The following is an 18968-nucleotide window of genomic DNA, read 5'->3' on the forward strand; positions in this document are numbered from 1 at the left end:
AGTATTCACTGATACATTGTTCAAGAAATTTGTTTGATAACTTAATAACTTGATAACTTAAATACAAGGTCCAATTTGATGGTCTACAGCTTTTGAAGATTGAAGTCAGATATTGGGGGGGGGAGAAAATAGCAGCTAATAGCAATTACCAAAAAATATTAGCTCTTCCATTTTCCTGGTGCTTTATCAAAAACTTAGTTGGATGTCAAGACAGTGATGGACGTTCTTAAAGGTATGAGAGTTTGAGCTCACTCAAAGATATGAGGAACAAAATAGTCTAGATAAGGAGGTTTGAAAAGATGCAGAAAATAGCCTATATAATTAATTTTGGTGTTCATTCTATATATTTGACAATGTAAAATTTTATTAATTGATATAATTTCATGGTATTGAATTTGTCAAATAATGACAAACATTTGGTGTTAAACTTATTTTATTTAGTGAATGCAAAGTCCTTAAGCCAATCAGTTTCTTCTGGTCCTGATGTGTTTGGTGCGGATAGACCTCCGTTGAGGCTGTGGATTGGGCATTCATCTTTAATGTGGTGCATAGTTTGCTCTCTCCCGCAGGCACATAGTGGCTGACACTAATGCCCCATCTGTGAAGGTTGGCCAAGCAAGTGCCGTGGCTAGTCCTGAACTTTTTAGGAGTGGACCGCTCTTTCCTTGGAAGGTTGAAAGCAGGCAGCTGGTGGGTTGGGTTTGAGACTAGCTATTTGTTTATCGTGTCCAATGATTCCCATTCATTTGCCCAGGTGGAATTTGCATTGAAGTCTTGTGTGGGAGCGTTTTTCCACATCAGCCTTCTTGTTGGGAGTCATCCCTTGGGTGGGCTGAATAGATGGGCATGAAGTGGCAGGTGGGGGACATTGCGGACCTCTTCTATCATTTTGTGGGTTAACAAAGAACAATACAGCACAGGAACAGGCCTTTCCGCCCTCCAAGCCTGTACTGGTCATGATACCAACCTTTGCCAAAACCCTCCGCACTTCCTTGTTATGTTTCCCTCTATACCCATCATATCCATGTGTTTATCAAGATGCCTTTTGAATGCCGTTATGTATCTACTTCCACAACCTCCACATGCAACGCATTCCAGGCACTCACCACCCTCTGCGTAAAAAACCTGCCTCGCACGTCTCCTCTAATCTTTGCCCCACAGACCTTAAACCTATGCCCCCTGGTGAGGGACCCGCTCCACCCTGGGAAAGAATCTATGGATCTGCACACCCAGATCTCTCTGACTTTCTATATTCCTAAGAGTTTTGCCATTTACGGTATATTTCCCCTCTTTGGTATATTAGACCTACCAAAATGCTGTACCTCACATTTGTCCGGATTAAACTCTATTTGCCATTTCTCTGCCCAAGTCTCCAATCTATCTATGTCCTGCTGTATCTTCTGACAATCCTCAACACTATCTGCCACTATCTGCCAAAATTGGTGTCATCGTTTAAATCGTTTATGCATACTACAAACAACAGAGGCCACAGCACAGATCCCTGTGGAACACCACTAGTCACAACCTTCCATTTAGAAAAACACCCTCCTACTGCTACCCTTTGCTTTCTGTGCCCGAGCCAGTTCTGTATCCACCTTGCCACCTCACCTCTGATCCCTTCACCTTTTCTACCAGTCTGCCATGAGGTACCTTGTCAAAGGCTTTACATGTTATCAACATCCACTGCCCTCCCCATATCAATCATCTTTGTCACCTCCTCAAAACACCCGATCATGTTAGTGAGGCACGACCTCCCCTTCACAAAACCATGCTGTCTATCACTTATGAGTCATCTGTTTCCAAATGGGTATAAATCCTGTCCCTGAGAATTCTCTCCAATAATTTACCTACTACCGACTTTAGGCTCACCAGCCTATAGTTTCCAGGATTATCCCTGCTACCTTTCTTAAACAGTGATACCACATTAGCTATTCACCAGTCCTCTGGGATCTCGCCTGTAGAAAATGAGGATACAAAGATGTAAGTCAAGGCCCCAGCAATTTCCTCCCTTGCTTCCCTCAGTATTCTGGGGTAAATCCCATCCGCGCAGGATATTTATCTACCTTAATATCTTTTAGAAGACCCAAACCTCCTCCTTTTTGATGTTAACTTGACCCAGACTGTCCACACACCCTACCCAAGAATCATCTTCCACAAAGTCCCTTTCTTTGGTGAACACTGATGCAAGGTACTCATTTAGTACCTCGCCCATTTCCTCTGGCTTAGCACATTGATTCCCCCCAGTCCTTCAGTGGTCCAATCCTTTCCCTGGCCGCAATCTTGCTTTTTACATATAAATAAAAAGCTTTGGGATTCACCTTAACCCTACTTGCCAAGGACTTTTCATGACTCCTCCTAGCCCTCCTAATTTCTCGCTTCAGTACCTTCCTACTTTCTTTATACACCTCAATGGTTTTGACTGTCCCCACCCTCCTAGACCATACAAAAGTCTCCTTTTTCTTTTTGACGAGGTTCACAATATCCCTTGTTATCCAAGGCTCCCTAAACATCCCATACTTCTCTTTTGTTCTCTCAGGAACGTGACTTTCCTGAATCCTAATCAACTGTCGCTTGAAAGACTCCCACATGTCCGATTTGGATTTACTTTCTTTTAAACTTAAAAAAAAAAAATTTTTTTTAAGAGTATCCAATTCATTTTTTCCAATCAAGGGGCAATTTAGCAAGGCCAATCCACCTACCCTGCACATCTTTTGGGTTGTGGGGGTGAAACCCACGCAAACACGGGGAGAATGTGCAAACTCCACACCACGGACAGTGACCCAGAGTTGGTATTGAACCTGGGACCTCTGCACGCGAGGCAGCAGGGCTAACCCACTGTGCCACCGTACTGCCCTCGATTTGGATTTACTATCCAACAGCCGCACCCAATCCAAATTCTTCAATTCCTGTCTAATGTTATCGTAATTTGCCTTTCTCCAGTTCAGCACCTTAACATGAGGGTTACCCTCATCCATGTCCAAAAGTACCCTAAAACATACAGAATTGTGGTCACTACTCCCAAAATGTTCCCCTACTGAAACCTCGACCGCCTGTCCAGGCTCATTCCCCAATACCAGATCCAGTACTGCCCCTTCCCTAGTTGGACTATCTACATATTGCATCAAGTAGGCTTCCTGGATACGCCTTACAAACTCTGCCCCATCCAACCCCTAGCACTAAGATGTACACGGAAGGTAGACCTTAGGACTATCTAAGGTCACTCCAAGGTATGTTGGAGTTGGATGTTTTGTAACTTCTATCCATCCATTTGGATGTTAAGCTCTTCATTGGCTTTGCATTGCATTGTAAAGATTGAATAAGTTGAATACTGATTTTGCCGGGCTGGCTTGAGTCGCTATGACTTGCAGTGTTGTTCAAGTTTTGACAAGTTCTTGTTTAGGGTCCGTCCTAAGATGTTGAAGTCGGAGGGGCTTGAGTTGCAAGGCCGATGTCGTCAGCATATATGAATTTTCGGGAGGTAGTTTTTGGAAGATTATTTGTGTACAAGTCCAGGGTTGGAGCCAGAATTGAGCCTTTGGAAAGTCCATTGGTTTGCTTTTCCATGGTCTTAAATGCAATCACAAAATGTTATTCGTTAATTGAGACCAAAGTTTTAACATTCTTGGGATTTTCTGCCAGAATCTCAATTGATCTCTTCTGTCTGCATTGACTTGTCTCCGTTGTATTGTTGGAAAGTAATTCTGATTGAGATGTGAGCAATGCCAACCATGTTGCATGTATTACCCATTGTTTATTACATTAAGGTGTCGACAAGCAAATGTTGTTCTTTAAACCACATAGCCTTTCTATGTTATTTGAAGTGAACCATGTAGTATGACACGAGAGATAAATGGAGATGAGAATGAGAGGAAATAGGCTCCCCTACCTGAAGATCATTCATGAACATGATCAGCTTTGACTGTCAGGCTAGATCTTTATTCATCTCACTTAATGTTACTGAATACACAACAATTTGTGTAAAGAATTTCCCACGTATTTTGTCTTGCTGGAAGTTTAGAAATATTATCCTCATTTTCCTGTCAACTGTACATAGTTAATTAATTAAGTTACTTATATATATCTTATTTATGCCTCTCAGCATTTAAAAACCCGGATCACATCTTTATAATTTTTCTTCTAAGAACAAGAAACAAATTTATTTCTGGATCTCTCATCTTGCTCACACTCTCACACATCAAATCCGTAGAATCCCGACAGTGCAGAAGGAGGCCATTCAGCCCATCGGGTCTATACCGACCCTCCGAAAGAGCACCCCAACCTAAGCCCTCTCCCCCACCCTATCCCCGTAACCCTATCTAACCTGCACATCTTTAGAAATTAAAGGGCAATTTAGAATGGCCAATCCACCTAACCTGCATATCTTTGAACTGTGGGAGGAAACCGGAGCATCAAGAGGAAACCCTCGCAGACACGGGAGAACGTTCAAACTCCACACAGTCACACAAGGTCGGAATTGAACCCAGTCCCTGGTGTTGTAACTCCTGTGCTCCCGTGCTGCCCTCGCTCAGATCTGCTGAAACTGGTGCCACCGGTGCATAATGTTAAGTCTGCATAAATCTGACTCTCCCTTTGCATTGCATACATGTAATACATTTTATAGTGAATGCCACTGCAAAGCCATTCAGAGCAGGAGCCTTAATTTTTCTTTCACTATTTCACCTTCCCAGATCTGGGGACACAAAGCAATTCCCATTGCTAAACTAGTTAAAATCAGTTAGCTCAGAATAAAATTGGGAGTGACCCATAAATCTTTCTTGTTTTTATAATTTTAATTGCCCAATAAGTTATCAGAAAACTTGTTGTTTCACAGAAACATAGAATGATTTTGTGATATTACTGAATTGTTCCTGGTACATCAATACACTGTAAAAATAGGTTCCTAAATTTGCATAAAGTTTTAAAATCCCCAAAGTGTAGGAGCAAGATTTTCCTATACCAATTGGAGGGCCACATTTTTCAAACTTGTTAGAAACTTTCCACCTGCCTATTGAAGAATGTTACCTATTGCCATGATAACAGTCATTTATTTTGGAAAGATTTTGATTAATTTGGAATAAAAACAAAAGTGGAAAAATTGTGCTTTGATGTTGGCAGCAAAGGTTTAAACAGGGGCCCTGAGAAATCATCAGTTTTGAATTGTCAGTGACATTTCCTAAAGCTAAATTGAAATTAAGCTACCTACCTGTTCATGTAGGAATCTTCCATCATCTCTTGCTACAATGTTCCTAAGAAAATTATTCTCTGAGAGATTTTATTCCTCGAAATTTATATACTCTGCACTTGATCTGAAGGTGTTGACCCTTGATATCTTACTCTAGTGAACATTTACATGTGAGTCCTGATGTGAGTAATCGCAAGCCAATCAATTGCAAGAATTATAACTGTGAAGCGAGTGACAGCAAAATCACTCAGTAAGAAGGAGCAGGAATCCTGGACAATTTTTCTCCTTGTCCAAACCCAAGATGCTGCGATTAATTATATCAACCTTACTGTTGCTACAACTCAGAGCATCAAATTCCGTATAGTTTGGTGATCACACATGAGAGCTTCCTGGTCAGTTACTCACTGTCTCATTGGAGAAGTGATCTCCAGTTCCTGGAGAGACTGTAGAAGAGTAAACCAAACATGTGATCCATTCATTCATTCATATCCATGTGTTCGGAATGTTTTGTCTTTCATAAGCTTTGCACTGGCCTTTTGACCAGTTTATTGTTATGACCATATGTTTCTGATACTGAAGTGCTAATTGCCTCAGGACCCTGGGTATCAAACAATAGTGTTATTCCTCCAACTTGAATCATTTGTAAGCTTAACTGCTTCAATTACTTGGAAAACCTCCAACTTGATTCTTCTGATCAAGTACCAAAGTGTCAAAATAAGAGGATTTTATTCCCATTATTTCATTAACACCAAGAGGCAATGGACATGGCCAATGCTGGGATTACAATTTGTACTAACTGGTCATACTTCAAGCCATTCATTTTGCTTTACTTATATTTAGGCGATTTTCCAAGAAGATTGGCAGCCTGCAATCAGTGTTCAAGGAAAGAATGGTCAATACAATGATCCAGAATCTGCTGTCAAAATAACGGTGAGAATCATGATGCTTGCCATTATTTATACATAAATGTTACAGCAACTTCAGGTGAAGGTCAGATGTATGGTTAAATGTAAGTATCTGAAAGTTGCCGTCCAAGCTTTGTGCCTCTCCACCATTAGCTTTGTGGAAATGGCATTTTGCTGTCTGCTTCTCAATGTTATGAAATTACTCTTTTTGTATGGTAGATACAACTAAACCTGCACATATATTTTAAGTTAGCAATTAGCGAAAGTACCCTTTGGTGTTTGGGCAATCAATTTCTGCCACTGAAGTGTGGAGTCTCATTCCTCCTTGTTTTGAATTTTTCTTTTTTGTAAATCATTTTTAAAATTTAAAACAAATATGTAACATTTACAGAGAAAAAAAAGGCCCTATGCAAAGAGCCTTAACATAGTGAAAACGAACAGTGGGAAAGAATAAACATGTTAATAAGGCACTTCCCCTATCAGCTCTGTTTGCCCATGCCACCCGCGTTCAACTAAACTAATGTGGCTCTAACTCTTCTCTCTCTCCCCCCCCCCCCCCCCCCCCCCCCTCCCCTGGGTGCTGCTGCTGTTGGTTTCCTGCGCTGTTCCCTGAGAGTCTGCAAGCGACTTTCTCCCCCGGGGGATCCCTGGTCACCCCCCCTTGCCCACTTAAGTCTCCTCTGCTCTACTTCTCAGCTGCCTCCCCCCCACCACCCCCGAGGCCTGACCTGCCAGGTCAGCCCTGCGCTTGGCCCTAGCCCGCCCCTCCTCCTACTCTCCCTGGTGCCCCTGACCTACGCTAGCTACGCTGATACCTGTCCTTGGTGCCTGACTGTCTCCCACCCGAGCGCTCGGGCCCTCCCCCCACACACCAAGGACCCATTAACCTGATTGTATCTCCCCGTGCCCTTTCAAGTCCCTTAAACAGCCCCTAGCCCATCCCCCTATCAGAGGCCCAATCTCCTGCCAAAAGGTACCAAGTGCAGGGCCTCCTTTGCAGGCCCCCCCTGCCCCCTCGTTGCAATCTCCCAAAATCATCCTAAGCAGTGCGCCCTCCAGCCCCCGCTCTCTGTCCAGGCTGAAAACAATCTTGGATAAAACATTACAGTACAGGATAATTTAACAAACCGCCGCCACACAAAAGCTCTGAAAGCCCAGAGTCCTTTAGTTCAAGTCCCGCTTCTTCTTTTAATAAAAGTCCACTCCTAGTCAGAGCAAGTTAGGTTAACAGACCGCCGCCACTGTACAGCACTGAAAAAACGAAGTGCCCGATAGTTCAAGTCCTGCCTCTTATCTTTAATGAAAGCCCAAACCTGTTCTGGTGTCTCAAAGTAGTAGTGGAGTTCCTCAAACGTAACCCAAAGCTTTGCAGGATACAGCATTCCAAACCTCACCTACTTTTTGTAGAGGGCTGCCTTTACTTTGATGAATCCTGCAAGCCTCTTGGCCAGCTCCATTCCCAAGTCCTGGTAAATGTGCACCTTGCAGTTCTGCCATCTGCTGCTCCTCTCCGCCATGGCCCATCGCAGCACACATTCCTGTCAGCAAGCCGGTGAAAGCGGACCACCAAGGCCCTCGGTCAGTCGCCCTCAGTCGCCCCATCAAACTCCAGGGGTCGAGGGAAGGCCTCCGGTCCCATCAGCGCCTCAAGCATACCCGTCACGTATGCACCCACATCCGATCCCTCGCAGCCCTCGGGGAGGCCAACGATCTTCAAATTCTGCCTCCTGGCTCTGTTCCCAAGCCCTTCAAGCTGCTCCTGTATCCTCCTCTGGCGGGCGTTCAGCTCCTCCACCTCGTGCTCCAGCTCCGTTACCGTGTCCACCTGGCTGGAGAGCTTAACCTCGACCTCCCTGAGCGTCTTCTCTAAGACCGCCTGTGTCTCGACCATTCGGTCCATTACGCTCTCATCGGGTCCAGCGTGTCCCTCTTCAGTTCGGCGAAGCAATTCCTGAAGAACTCCATCTGTTGCTCTCTTGGCCAGTGAGCCTCCGCTTCCTGGTCCCTGCCATCTGCCATGCTTCGCCACCCAGTCTGGGGTCCCCGCTGCTCCCGCTTCGATCCTTGCCGCTCCACTCGACTTCTGGTCCAGCTGTCCATACCCTGGGGGGAAAGCCTCTTCCCTATCCTAAAGCAGGTCGCCAGGTCCCGAAAAAGTCCGTTGGAAAAGGTCCGTTTGCCCATCGCGGGCGGGAGCGATCCGACTTGCAACCTGCTTCTTCGAGGGCGCCACCGGAAGTCGGCTGTTTTGAATTTTTCAGGAGCTTTTCCTTTTTATTTTTTTGTCTTTTTCTCTATCTCTGTTATAACCCCACAGGGAAACCATCACTGATCTGATGTGAGACTATCCATTTTGGCTGAAAAAATAGAAAGACAAATTATTACCTAAATGGAAAGCAGATTCAAGGGCAGGATTCTCCGTTGGCTGACTCTGAAATCGCGAAACACGGTTGGGCAGAGACTAGGTTCTGACGCCACAATTGCGGCAGGTGCCGATTTGACGCCAAATCACAATTCTCCGTCACCTAGACAGCGACGTCAATGCGGTGTGGAATGCACCATTTGCATGTCATTAGCGAGCCCAACCCGGTATTCTCCGGGGCTTCCACGATGCTCCACCTCCGATGGAACTAGTTCCCAACGGCGTGGTTCATTTGTGCTTTTAAAAATCACGAAACCGGCGTCGTGGCTGCTGAGGGAGAGAGAGGGGGTACGGAAAGTGTCCAACATCACCATAGTTTGCTGACATTTGTGCCGTTGGCCGGGGCGGGGGGCTTAGGGAGTGTGTGTGTGTGGGGGGGGGGGGCGGGGGCGGGGGGGGTGCAGAAGGTGGGCTGTGGGGCCGGTGGACGGACATGGAACACCATTGCCGCAGCCGGCAAGGCAGCCATGCAGCTGCGCACACCACAAATAGCCCATTGTGAACTTAGGGCCATGGGTGGTATAGGTGTCCCCCCCATGCCACCCGTCTAGGTGCCCTCTGGCCCCAGCCAACCCATCAGCTGTATGGGCGCACTTCAGCACAACCAGTGCCATCTGTGTGTGGGGATTGTAATGTGCATATGCAGCTGCAGCTTGCCAGCCTCCCGGGTGTCAATCACAGACCCAGCAAATCCCGCACCATTTCTCATTGGAATCAATTGTGTTCCACGTGGCGCAGCTGCCAGTCCCTCCACAGTTTCTGAATCGATCCAGATTCAGCGCCAGTTTTGCTGTCGTGAAAGTCCACAAATTCTGCGCCAGCGTGAACACTTCATCTCAGAAATGGAGAATCCCGCCGCAGATGCATCTGGGCAGAGGGATCTGGGCGTCTTTGTTCATGAATCGCAGAAAGTTAGTATGCAGGTACAGAATGTAATTAAAAAGCAAATGGAATGTTTGCGTTTATTGCAAAAGGACTGAGTGTATAAGCAGAGAAGTGTTGGTGCAATGTATAGGGTATTGGTGAGACCACATCTGGAGTACTGTGTCAAGTTTTTGTTTCCTTATTTGAGGAAGGATGTGGTGGCATTGGAGGCAGTTCAGAGGAGGTTCACCAGATTGATTACAGCTGGATTGTAATGCAGAACAATGTCAGCAGAGCGGGTTCAATTCCCGTACCGGCCTCCCCGGACAGGCGCCGGAATGTGGCGACTAGGGGCTTTTCACTGTAACTTCATTGAAGTCTACTTGTCACAATAAGCGATGATTATATTATTATTATTATGAGAGGGTTGACATATGAGGAGAAATTAAATAGTTAGGGCTTATACTCGCTGGAGTATGGAAGAATGAGCGAGGATCTGATCAAGGTGTGTATAATACTAAAAGGGATTGATAAAGTAAATGTAGACTAATTGTTCCCTCTTGTGGGGAAATTTAGAATGAGAGGTCACGGATAGAGTTGAGAGGCGGTAGATTTAGAACTGAGATGAAGAGGAACTCTTCTCGCAGAGGGTGGTGAATTTGTGGAACTCGCTGCCCCATAGTGCGATGGAACCTGAGTCATTAAATGGTTTAAGAAAGAGATAGATATATTTTTGATAAAAACTGGGTTAAAGGGATATGGGCAACAGGTGGGGAGGTGGATTTGAGACCAGGAAGACATCAGCCATGGTCTGATTGAATGGCAGAGCAGGATCGAAGGGCAAATTGCCTACTTCTGCTCCTAATTCCTATATTCCCGTGCAACTTGTGGGGCTGGATTCTCCGCAGCCCCGCGCCGAAAACGCGTTTGCCGGTCCGGTGATTCTCCGGGACCCGAGAGTCGGCATTATTGTGGAGTATGCCGCGCGGCTGGGGGCCCATTGACAGAGGCCAGCCCAGCGATCCGCCGCTCCCGACCGGCTGAGTTCCCGAAGGCATGCAACTAACCTGGTATTGCCGGTCGGGTTCTGGCGTGGTGGCTGCGGACCCAGTCCGCGTCCGACCTGGGGGGTGGGGGGGGGGGGGGGGGGGGGGGGGGGGGGGGGGCAGGGGGATTGGACGCCCGGGGGGAGGACTTTATAGGCGGCTGAGGGTTAGATCCACGCGGTCAGATGCTCGGGCGTGTGGCTGATCGGGGGATCTAATTTTTTTATGTCTGCCTCCGCGGTCCGTGTCCGCCATGGTGCTCGGCACGGCGCATGCACGGACTCAAAACCGGAAGTGCAGGGACCCGTATCCGCAGCAAAAGAAGCGTGAATTACTCTGGGTCCCTGCTAGCTCTCTGCAGGGCATTGATTTTTTTTCCAGGAATCTCTAGAGTAAACCTCCAGCATTTTTACACCGGCGTGGGGACATAGTCCCATTTTGGAAGAATCCAGCCTGTGGAGTATGAGCTTCCCAGATAGGGGGTGGAGGCCAACCACCTGGGGCTCATTATGTACTGATAAAAGCTGGGCCAAAGCAGGGCCTAGGCAGACTGGTCCTCCCTGCAAGGATTGTACTGGGAGCAAGATGCTGCTTTGCCCAGAACTTTGTACATAATTAAAATAAATTAATGTCATTTTCCGCCTGCTTCCTCAAGTTACTGCACTTCTAATCCAGTCTTTCATTCCCTCTTTTTCTATACTTGATTACACATTTAATTACCATTGACTCACCCTTCTTTTCAATTCTTGTTTGTTTATTTGCCAATGTTTAAATCTTATTGTTTACAGAGACACCCTCTTGATTGCTCTGGTCACTTAAGTTTCGGATGTTCTTTTATCCTCATTCAGCCATTGTAACTTTGTTTGGGTAACTTTGGGAGCAACATTTTTGTTGAGCTGATGGGTGCAGGTATATCTAACTAACTAATGACAGATGCCATTAAATAATAATAATCTTTATTATTGTCACAAGTAGGCTTACATTAACACTTCAATGAAGTTACTGTGAAAATACCCTAGTCGCCACACTCTGGAGCCTGTTTGTGTACTCTGAGGGATAATTCAGAATGGCCAAATTACCTAACAGCACGTCTTTTGGGACTCGTGGAAGGAAACTGGAGCACCCAGAGGAAACCCGTGCAGACTCCGACACAGACAGTGACCCAAGCCGGAATCAAACGTGGGACCCTGACGCTATGAAGCAACAGTGCTAACCACTGTGTTACCATGCTGCTTGCTACATCAAAATCCCAATGATCTTGCCCTCAGCCTCATTCATGTCTGTTTCCAAATAAAAGTTGTTTCATTGTAACCCACATATAGCTGCAATTCTGTGATCCCTCTGGTTTGGACAATTTGCAGATCTGATGAGGACTCTTCTCTCAAGAGTTAGTTTTCAATATTAGTTACGAAAAATCTTTGCAAGAGCCGAAGGAAAACCTGAGATTTTACAGCTGCCCACTTTTGAGTAATCTCTTTAAATACTTAAAGAATGCGTTGCTTCCCTTTGTGAAATGTTGTATATTAATGGTGTACGGTATAATTGAGCAGCAGAGGATTTCAGTGAAGCGCAATATTCAGCATGTTAGATTTTTTTAACATTGTCCACTTGGATTGTGAAGCACTTTGCAGTGCAATTCTAAATTTTGTCATCTGAATCGGGGTTATGTCTGGAAAAACATAGCTGTAGACTGTCTATCCACAAATGCCATTGATGCTATACTATAATATCAAAATAATGATTTGTGAAATGGCTGATAGAACATAGTTAGCATTGTTATCAGTTGTCAGGATGGGAATCATCGCTGCTATCAAGAAAGATGCAATGTCCGGAAACAGCTGTAAATTGTAATTTAAAAATAACTGTACACTCTTAGTTGCATTGGAACCTGCACCACAGTGTTAGCAGTTGGATAAGGCGGGCTTAAACTAGAATGTAGAGTTAGGCTAATTTATCATTCGTCATTGCTGACAGTGCATTAATATCTTATCTGTAAGGAACCATTACCTTCTACATTATATCTAAGATACAATAACTGATGACAATAAAAGGAAGTTAGTGGCTAGGCTCATTCATCATGAGTGGTGAATGCAAATAATGGCTGAAGCATGTCAGAAAGATGACCATTGCTTTCATTTCGTATTGTTAACTGCTGTCAACAGGCTTTCATGTAATTTACCTAATTGTCCTATTTCTGTTGGCACTTTAACAAGGGTGCAGGGGTTGTAGAATTACCTTTTAACAAAAATACATGAAGCAGTATATGGCTTGTGCTGATTAAATGCCCAGGGTGAAGGTAGCATAATACTGATGCAATATTTTGGTAGAATCTAGCAGAAGAAATGAATCAATACAGTAACATGAAGTTTTATTTGCCTTTTATTTATCTCAATATCATTTCCATGACAACCTCTCAGAAACATTGTACATACTGTGTACAAGCAATAATTTGTAAAGCTTAATCAAAATTATGAGCTCCAAAATAAGTGAAAGGTTCAAAACATTGTACTGATTCATTTGTTTTGTCATGGCAGGTTCCCTCTTCAGACTTGAACCAGCAAGGGAAGAGTGACTGCAAGGAGGAACCAGACTGGTGGCGAGAAGCACTGTACCCACAACCATTTTCTGGGATCGAGTGTGCAGGCAAGTCAATGATAAAATACAGTTATTTTAAACAAAATTTAGAGTACCCAATTCATTTTTCCAATTAAGGGGCAATTTAGCACATCTTTGGGTTGTGAGGGCGAAACCCACGCAAACACGGGTAGCATGTCCAAACTCCACAAGGACAGTGACCCAGAGCTGGGATCGAATCTGGGACCTCGGCGCCGTGAGGCTGCAGTGCTTCTCACTGCGCCACCGTACTGCCCATAAAATACAGTTATAAAGTAAGATTAAATACTAGAAAAGGGGAATGAGGTTTATAGGAACAAAAGGAAGAGATTTTTTTTTCCACCAATATCCCATTCCTTTGTAGAAAGATCTTGTTGAACTGTTTCTAAACCTGTAATAATGTTCTGTCTTGAGTGGCAATTCAGAGGCCTGAGAACAAAATTCTGTTACACCAATTAAAAATTAAGTGGTAAAGCACTTCAATTCCTGTTAAACAATTTAAAATAAGCTAATTCTCCATGTTTGTTTATCGTCACAAGTACGAATGAAAATATATTATTCAATTTATTGGTTTTGTTATAAATCTACGGCAATGTTTTTTTTAAATCTAGGAAGTTACTTTGGCTTCATAATGTTGTGTTCTTATTGTTTTTTTTTCTAGAATGTTACACTGATGCCAAGGAAAAGGATGGAACTGAGTGTCCAATTTTAAGAGGACATTCACACAATGGAGATTGTCTTCTTCAGTTAGACTTGGTAAGTTAACCAAGTGTTAAAAATCTTTTTCCAGAGATAAATGTTTCAATTTTACATTGAAACATAAATCCTTTAACACGAAATGACAGTTACAGTGTTTACTTTAAGCTGTTTTTCTTGAGAACTGAATGTTCAGTATCCGGAAGAGTTACTTCAGAGAGAAACATAAGACCTATTGAATTACTGAAGTTTTGCACAGATAAAGTCTGAGTACAATTCACATTTCTTAATCTAGACTTGCATCTGCATTTCTGTTTAACTATTATTTTAAGACAGTCGTGCATGCTCTCCTTACTTTTATCACCCCAAGCACATTAGGTCTAAAATCTCTGCTTCATATCCACATAAACATTAACACTTCCCTCACACTATTGCTTGCTCTATTTCCATTGCAATGTAATATAAAGTGAGGTAGTACAATTAAAATTGTACTGTATAAATGAAAATTTGGACTTTGATATCTTGCTCACAGATCTGACACATTCTGCTTGAAAATGTAGAAATAAAGATAATTCAGTTCAGTGTGATACTGTTACAGAAATTTTTTTTAATGTTAAATTATCCTTAGAGATCAAATAAAGGTAGTGTAGAGGGTGAACGCATTGTTTTTTTAAAGAACCTGACTAGGTTTAACTTCAGCTCAGACTGATGGGATGAAGGATTCTCTTCTGTACTTATTGTAAAGATCCTATTTGAAGTGAACTTGGCTAGTCGAAACATAATTCCCAATGGCAGCAAAACTGTTCCTAATTTGGCAGCATCACAAGGGAGGGACAAAAGAGGGATTAGAAGAATAATGAAAAGGATAATTTAACTATAGCAGCGAGGGATCCTTTCCTAAGATAGGTAGATGTACACTATTTAAGAATATTGTTACATTATTCTATCTCTGATCCATACTAAATGGGAATGTCTGATGTAGCTATGGCTTTCCAGAAGAGGAAATATGTTCTAGCCCTTACATCCTAGCCCCTTGACTGCCAAGAACTATATCTTGAGTACAAATAAAATCAAATATAGAACTTGAAGTCAGGTAACTTGTTTGTATTTATAACATACAATGAAAAGTCTGGCTAAAAAGGTGCTTTAAAATATGCAATTTAAAAATCAAATAATTTGCCTTTTGTTTAGGGTTTCAACAGTCTGGTATTGAGACAATCCAGAAACTTCAAGCCTCCTGTGTAACTGCGTAATTATAGCTGAGCTAGAAGATTTATATTTTTCTCAGAAACCCTTATTCCATGCAAATTGTTTTGATTCAGATGTTAAATATTGATCCAGATTTTGCAGTTGTAATGACTGTAAAATGTCAGTGCTCATTCTCTCTGTGAAAATGACAGCAACTTCTGGCATCAGCATATGCACATTTAAACACAGAGATCCAGAAGTTGCTTTCAGCGATTCACTGCTTCTCCATGAAGTATGCTGTTGAAGTCCTCACAGATGGAAATCTTTAAAAGTCACTGAAGTGACGTGAACTTCCACTTATTGCACTTTCTGATTTTGCTGAGACAAACCACCCATGCATTGTTGAATAAGGTGTAACTGCATTTTTAAGAGTGCTCTAAGTTGTAATTACCACTCATAATCTCTCTGGCTCTTACACAAGTATATATTTAGGTTTTTTAATATCAAATTTCTCAATTGTGATAAATTCCATTGATTTTAATATTCTTAAAGTTTAATATTTCAGCTTCTGCTTTATCCCCATTTGTAAGCCCTGTTCTTTGTTTTGTTCTTGGTAAAATGATTAAAAGGGAGGTGATATTCAGTACATTTTATTTGCTGGTTTGCCGTCTGTGAGAATTCTTCGGGGTAATTGGCTGCTGAGCTTGCTTAATGACATTACAGTTGCTGGATTCTAGGGTTGAACGGTGAAATTCATGCTACAGTGATGGCTAAATCTTTGTGGGCAGCTTTCTGCAAGGTCAGCAGCAACTGCTGCCGCTTCACCATTGACTGCAAAATCTGGGTTATTTAGAGTATTCGCCTTGAATGCAACCAGGACAGGAATAATCCATCAAATCTAGAACAAAATGATTGCATTTTTATTATTTCTAAATCTAATGCAAAGAGAAACTTTATTATTTTAAGTTCAGTAAGTGATTGAGCAAAGAATTAAAGGTATGAATTGCGTAGCTTTAAATAGTGAACATTTTGAAGAATTGTAATATTTTTCTATCTTAGCAGACTACAGCAGCCTGTGAGGTGAACTGCAGAGTAGAGCATGACTCTGGAGGGAGGTCAGCTGTCATTCGCAGGAAGCTTTTCTCCAGTGACTGTTCAAGCTCAGATGAAACTGCTTCAGAAGGCGGAAGTGACTGGGATGACCCTCCAGATGAAGAGCTTTTTTCTCGCACACATCTTTAATTCTGCGCAGCTGCTTCCAGCTAGAAAGCAACGACCCTTTTAATAAGTTCACAACTCTCTTGTTGAGAACTTATTGCTCTTTCAAAAAAACTTTAGTTTTCTTTTCATTTAACTTCTTTAGATAGGTATTTATCTTTCTCTTCTTGTAGGTTTCACTGTTAGGCATTGAATGCAATACCATGACAGAAAAACTAAGATAGTTTATTGAAACCTTGGCTTTTTCAACTAGTATAGGTTGTGTTTGTCAAAGAATGATTGTGCATGTGCCTATCTTACTAGCACAATGCTTATTTTGCTGATTAATTACTACCGCTTTCATTACTACTGTAGAACTACCATTGTCACTAGGACTACAATGTCTACTACAACTTCTGCTATTCAGAGGCTCTTAGCATATGGCACAGTGTAATGCTTTGTTGTAAAAGAATTGGGAGATAAATACGTCAAGCTAAACTTTTCACATAACTAGATCAGTGCCTTTCTGAATGCAGGAGAACAGCATGGATGAATAGACTTAAATCATCTAATTGAAACCTGTTATCTCACTTCAAAGTAGGAATGACAAGATTGTGCTTTAGAGCCAGAATAAGTATAAATACCTTTTTTCCTGAATGATTCTAAATGCGTTTGCATAAAATTGAGAAGTTTAGTGAGTATGGCTTGTGAACTGCTAACTGTGAAAGCCCAGGATTTTACAAAGTGTGCGACAGTTTCGGTGTGAAGGTTTGGGTTGATCAAACAGAACGAGACTAATTTTACTTGGAACTTAGGCATCAGTATTAAACAGGAGGGTGGTAAAACCGTGTATTCTCGCTGTGTGAGAAATCCTGAGCCAGTGCAGTTAGTCCATGTTGTGGCTGTGATTTTGTAGATCTTAGCAGAATTTGTTTTGTGTTTTGGAGGGGTGTGAGGAACCATTCTGGCATTTACTTGTGCTGACTACAAGAACCAAGTGTGGACTTAAAACTTAAGAATCTCATTTACATGTGTGACTGCAGTAGTGATTGTTGCTTCATGTGGCTTGCTTTGAGGTTTTATTTTTCCTTATTTTGTAACACTGGTGTCATAAACATCTCTTTGACATCATAATGTAATTGTTGAATATCTTTCACACCCTTGAGCTTTGAATCTGCAAAATTAAAAGCCAAGGGGAACAATATTCTGATCATCAGGTGCAACTAGTCATGAGTGCTTTCAACTTCATGACTGGCCACCTGGATCCCATGACTAATCGCTGGTTACGACAGAGATCAAAAATTCAAGTTAAGTTTTCTTGAACTTGGATTTATACTAGGAACAGAGTAACCACAGAACGTATCATGGTGATAATTGATATTATAATAAGAAAGTAGAAGGATTGAGTTGAATTAGCTTTGGGATAAATTCAGCATCCAGAACTGTTCTAAGCTGCAACATTATTTTTTTGTTGCCATGTATAAGCCAGATGTAAAATATGGAATAATAGTTTGCACATAAGTTTGACAGAGATGGCTATTATGCTCTGTGCAGTGAAACAGTCAGCAGTTTTAAGCATTAACATTTTAAATTTTACAAAACATCTATCAAGGCCCTTTCTGTAGACTAATTTTTGATTGGATATTATTTTATTTGAAACAAAGCTTATGTAAACTAGCAAAAACAAATGATACAGCTTTAAGAAATTCATAACCATTATTTTATGTAGGGTTATAGAAATTTTTTTAATGGCTATGGATGTTAACCAGAACAGAGGATTGAAAGCCTTCTCTAAATCATATTTGCTTAAGTTATGATTTCTTTTTAGAGCTGCTTATACAGACGAGAAGGGACTTCATGTCGGGTGATGCATGAGCCTGACAAAAAGAGTAATATAATGTTGTATCATCGAGGGAAAGAAGAAAAGGCTTGAGAAGTGGGTTAGGGAATAATGAAATGTTTACACATGTCACCTGTACTAGTTTCCATATTTACAAGATTCAAAAAACAAAAAAGCAGCATTCAATTGGGATAGTTTGAGAAATGTGATTTCAAGTTTCTTATGGTCAGGTTTTCAACTGAGTGGTTTATTGAGAAATTGCAGGGAAGGGGAATTTTATTTGTCATCTATTGCAAGCAGGTTGAAAAGATAACATAGAACTCACTGTAGAATAGTGTATACCATGGCACTGAAACCTGAGTTCCCCATTTCTCAGTTGTTAGCCTTTTTCTAATTTTTGCTTAAAGTGGTTGTATTGTTCTCTGATTTCATGTACACCAGAGTAACTGATTTTGTTTCATTGTGGAATTACTTTACACCTAAATAAAGACTCAAAAGTAAAATCCAATGAGCAGTATTTTTCTTTTTTATGTTGATTGCTCTTTGTACAATATTCATTTAAATATCATTTTTAAAAATGCTTTTACATCAGGGACATTCACTTATTAACATTATCTGTTGAGACCTATCTTAAGCAGTGACTTGCTCAAGAATCAGAAAGCAAATGTTTAAAGTTTCTTTTAAAATATCCCAATACAATGCAATACTGACGGGCTCTGAATTCTAACACCTGCAACTGCTGGTTTCTGAGGTTTAGGTTAAGCCACAAACAGTCCCAGATATATTGAATATCGCTATAATTTTCTCCCCAATTTCACTCTCTTTTCACCTCATGCCAAAAGTGCTGACATTTGGTTCTCTGTGGGTATCAGCATTCATCTAGTGTTTCTGAAAAGTAGCCATTGTTTGTGTGAGAGTGAACAGTGACCCCTGTAACATGCCCTGAAGCAACTCGCCAAACCTCCTTTGATAGCATCATCCAAATCCATGATCCCCAGAAGAACAATGGCAGCAA

The 18968-nt window shown here is 42.1% G+C and overlaps 1 protein-coding gene across 2 annotated transcripts in view; it reads left to right on the forward strand.

Annotated features, from left to right (window-relative positions):
• kiaa0232 (KIAA0232 ortholog) overlaps positions 1 to 18456 on the forward strand; it is a 112264-nt gene extending 93808 nt beyond the window's left edge. Inside the window, exons 7-10 of one of the 2 annotated variants that reach the window (XM_072495555.1) lie at positions 6023 to 6112; positions 12954 to 13062; positions 13694 to 13788; positions 15976 to 18456. In XM_072495555.1, coding sequence (XP_072351656.1) covers positions 6023 to 6112; positions 12954 to 13062; positions 13694 to 13788; positions 15976 to 16158 — 477 coding nt within the window. In that variant the 3' untranslated portion in view covers positions 16159 to 18456. The remainder of the gene's footprint in view (positions 1 to 6022; positions 6113 to 12953; positions 13063 to 13693; positions 13789 to 15975) is intronic. The other variant, XM_072495557.1, reaches the window with a different exon arrangement.
• The last annotated feature ends 512 nt before the right edge of the window (positions 18457 to 18968 follow it).

Source organism: Scyliorhinus torazame, chromosome 3 (genome assembly GCF_047496885.1).
Source record: "Scyliorhinus torazame isolate Kashiwa2021f chromosome 3, sScyTor2.1, whole genome shotgun sequence".
Taxonomy (NCBI): Eukaryota; Metazoa; Chordata; class Chondrichthyes; order Carcharhiniformes; family Scyliorhinidae; genus Scyliorhinus; species Scyliorhinus torazame.